Source organism: Terrapene carolina, unplaced genomic scaffold (assembly GCF_002925995.2).
Source record: "Terrapene carolina triunguis isolate 2854851 unplaced genomic scaffold, T_m_triunguis-2.0 Scaffold231, whole genome shotgun sequence".
Classification (NCBI taxonomy): domain Eukaryota; kingdom Metazoa; phylum Chordata; order Testudines; family Emydidae; genus Terrapene; species Terrapene triunguis.
Genome location: NW_020664582.1, coordinates 19952902 through 19956847, shown reverse-complemented (window position 1 = coordinate 19956847; position 3946 = coordinate 19952902). Strand labels below are relative to the sequence as shown.

Below are 3946 nucleotides of genomic sequence, written 5' to 3'. Positions count from 1 at the left end.
AGACTGGGCACTGCGCTCTTCCCCAGGGGACTGGGATGAGCAGCTGCAAGGGTGGAGAAGTAGGAAGGATTTCATGCTCCTTGTTCCCTCCAGAGGTCATGGGGAAGAGAGATCTGTGTGCCTGAGAGAGAGTTAGGGCCCCTACCTGTCATTTATTCCATTAATGCTGCCCTCTGCACTAGCTCTTTAATGAGATTATTTGCTTCCTGCCGGTTAAGCTCCCTGGCTTGGCCTGAATTAGATGCATTATTGCAATGACCTTTTGACCCATCCAGCAGCAAGCCCAGATGACACAGCAGGCAGGGCCCTTGCAGGACCCTGTGAGAGGAGCAGGTCTAGCCACTGCACCAAACCACCCTCACCTTCTGGAGTCCACCAAGCTCCTCCCATAGGTTCCAGCACAGCACCTTTCTCAGATCCGCCTGCCACACCCTGCCCCCTACCAGATACTCCTGCTCCTACCCTGCACCCACAGAGGGAAATGCAAAATGCTCGTGAGCTGTTATTCAGTCCATTCCTCAGCACCCTCCCACTACAGTCATTAGGGACTGAGGCCCCAAACAGCCAGGCAGGCACCATGGTACAGAGTTACTGCCCAGGCCCTGGTTCACCGTCACTGGAGCTCCCCACTGGCCTCCGCATTTACCTCTGTATTCTCTCCCCCTACTGCTGGGTAAGGAGTGCAGACAGGGCTTAAATTCTCAGAGTATTTCCCAGAGTCCACCATGCCCCCTCTTCCCCCATTCGCTACAGGGGGTATCATGGGGCTCAGGGCTTCAGCTCAGCAGGGGGCACCCTGAGGCCCCGCATGCCCCCGAAACTGCACACACACCCCGAGGGCCACGGTCCCCCAGTTGAGAACCGCAATAGCATCAAGCTGGAGTCAACGTTTGAAAATATTTACCGGAGCTCCACTCTGGACAGCTCCAGCTGAATTTAAGCCCTGAGTGCAGGTTTTACTGGCTCTTCTGTGTTCTGGGCACAGCCTGAGCCCATAGCCAGTGCAGGGAGGGACTGGTGGGGGAGAGATGTTGGGGGACAGCTGATGAGGGGCAAGCAAGTTGTTTGGGTTTTGTTCTGCAGTTCACATGCTGGAGTGTGTCAGCTCACACAGACCCCCAAGCCCCTTTACTAAGTGCCTGTGCCTAGGGAGATCAGTGCGCTTAATGGAAAGAGCTGAGTCCCCCACACTGGGAACCTGAACTCATTCAGAGGTGAAGAAGTGAGATTCCAGGAAAAGTACGTGGCAGGAACTGGTGCAATGACCTCTCTTGGCAGAGATTCAAGTTGTGTGAAGCAGATATGGGATGGGATGGGCTGCCTCCCATCCTAGCAGAAAGCACAGGTCACTGTTTGTATAACGCTGGATTTATTAGTTATGAAACAGCCTCAGCCTGGGAGTCTGCAATGAGAACAACCTTTCAGCCTTCTACTTTCTCCACCCCATGGGATAGTCCCCAGCCCAGTGCTGCCAAGACACCACCAGACATCACCCTAGGCTTCTTCTGTGAGCAGAAGGGGCTGCTCCCCTGGCACTAGAGCACCCCCAGTTTTACTAGAGGGAGGGGGACTGGGTGAGAGTGATGCAGAATGCACACAGATGACACAGGCTCATGCGCACATCAAAATTAGCGTCATCAGCTTTAGTATCAGGAGGGACTCACTGTAAGAAAAAATTACTGCCTAGTGTCTCCCTCACATTTGTTCTTCCTTCTCTTGCCTTCCCCCTTCCCTCCACTCCTCTCTGCCCTTTCTCTGGGTGGCCTGAGGCCTCTTTCCCTCCCTTTCTAGAGAACACGTCATACTGTCAGTTGATTTTTGCTGTTCCCTTTTCCCTTGGACATTCTTCTCTCTGCTAATTAAGGACCTGAGGGGCACATTCGCCACCCTGGTTATTGGCCCTTTGATAGTTAATAGCTGGAGGAGTGAGACTGGCACATTTCTTTACTCTTCATTCTGAAGTCCTTCCTTTCTCCTCACTTTATCTCACTATTTCATCTGTCCCGCTACGGTCTCCCTCTCCCAGCCCCCTCAAGTTTACACGCCCCCCCCTTCTACCCTGCCCAACTCAGCAGAATGTGTGAGAGGGCACTGCATATTCTCTCACTTCCCCCATGCAGAGGTGGAGATGGAATTCAGGGGCACATATTTTAGAACCTAATGGGGGCACCCCTCCTCCCCATCCTGTTCCTCATGGCTGCCGTTAGCCTGTTAACCCAGAGTGAGGAGAAGCCCTAGCCCAGGGGACAGCAATTGTAATTACCCTGATCATCTCCAGCCACAAGGATCCAGGAGTGTCATGCCTAGTTTCAAGAGTAGTGAAGCCAAATGCAGACATTTTGCACCAGATAGAACTAAACTAAAGTATTCCAGCAGAAGCAGGAGCTGAACACAGCTCGCTCCAGGCCTCGAGAATTGTCCACATGAGGCCATTGGGGATCAGGCTCTGCCTCAGTGAACTGGTCAGATGTCCAGTCCCTGCCAGCCAACTGACTGATTTGTCTTCAGAATAGTAAGGCCATGCACCCTGAACTCCTTCCCATAGTGACAAGTGGAGACTCACCACCGAGTGATGGAAAAGCAGCTCCCAGGACTGGTGAAGCTTCTGATTACACAACATATCCACAAAATCTTGGAGAAAATATCCTGTGAAAGAAGAGAGTTCCCATCACCAGGAATCCCCATAGCAACTCAGTGCCACTTACCACTCCAGAGGAGAGAACTGGGTGTGAGCTCAGTGCAGGAGCCCCAGAAGGGCTGAGTGCTGAGATATCATGGTGACGAGCACGGTATAAAAACCCACACCAGAGCCAAAGAGCTCTGCACTTGAGGAGCCCTCGGGCTCTGCGTGAGCGCCGTGCTACCTTCAGGAGTGCTGGGACCACAGATCCCAGGGTAAAGAAAAACATATTTTGCATTTCAGGTACCTCCCATGATTCAAAGATGTTGGAAAGGAAGATACCTACTAGATCATCCCGTTCATCACCTTAGAAATGCATGATCGCTCCCTAACACACCTCTGCGAGTTTCTTAAAACTGGACTAGACGTGCTCGCGTGTCTAGTGGCTTTCCTGGCCTTAGTCTGCACTCTGCCAGGACTGTTCCTGGGAAAACCATTGGCCTCACTCTCCTCCCCACCCAAACCCCAGCCGCTGCACCTAGCATCCTTCTCTATTGCCTGGGCCATAGCGTCCATTGCCTGGCTGTCACAGTCCCTCCCTATCCCCAAGGGTTTATGAACAAACAGAACCATATGACACACTCTCTTGAAGGAGTATGGTCAGTTTCAGCAGTACCTCCTGGAAGGGGCAGGGAAAGGAGACACCAGGGTCCCATCCCAGACTGGGTGTTTTGGGGGAGGAGTGTCCCAAGTAATTTTCATACAAGTAATTCTGCGCATCTGGAATTACCAACCGTTGGGGGTAGGCAGACGAGAACTAGACACCCCAATACACAATCCCTCCCCACCCAGCAAAAGAGTTGGTTGGTATGAACTGTGGGGTTAACGTAACAGCGTAGCAGGAGAAGGCAGGGGGATCCGTAGCCACTTGAAAGTTCCTGTTCGACTCCAAGGACCACCCCCCATTAGAAAGTGTGAGCAAAATCTGAGTGTGGAGCCCCAGCACACTGAGACCCTGCAGCCCTTGCCACCAAGCTTGGAGCCCAGGAACCTGTGTCTGAGAGTCAATGGCACTGACACCTCACCCACTCCAAAAACATCAGACACAGGAATACTGAGCAAGTTGCAACCTCAGTCCTCTCCACCCCCACACAAGGTCTGTGTTAGCTTCCTTTGTGGGTGAGGAGATGACCGAGAGGTGAACTGACTCCAAGGCCAAAGAGGGAGTCCAAAAGTCCAGGATCAGAACCAAGCTCTGTGCTCAGTGCCCCTTTCACCACACACACACACACACACACACACACACACACACACACACACACACAC

The 3946-nt window shown here is 52.7% G+C and overlaps 1 protein-coding gene across 1 annotated transcript in view; it reads right to left on the bottom strand.

Moving 5' to 3' along the window:
• Positions 1 to 663: 663 nt before the first annotated feature.
• TLCD2 (TLC domain containing 2) overlaps positions 664 to 3946 on the bottom strand; it is a 5148-nt gene continuing 1865 nt past the window's right edge. Inside the window, exons 3-4 of the mRNA XM_026656613.2 lie at positions 2564 to 2646; positions 664 to 669 (exon numbers count right to left, since the gene is read on the bottom strand). Of these exons, the coding sequence (XP_026512398.1) occupies positions 664 to 669; positions 2564 to 2646 (89 nt within the window). The remainder of the gene's footprint in view (positions 670 to 2563; positions 2647 to 3946) is intronic.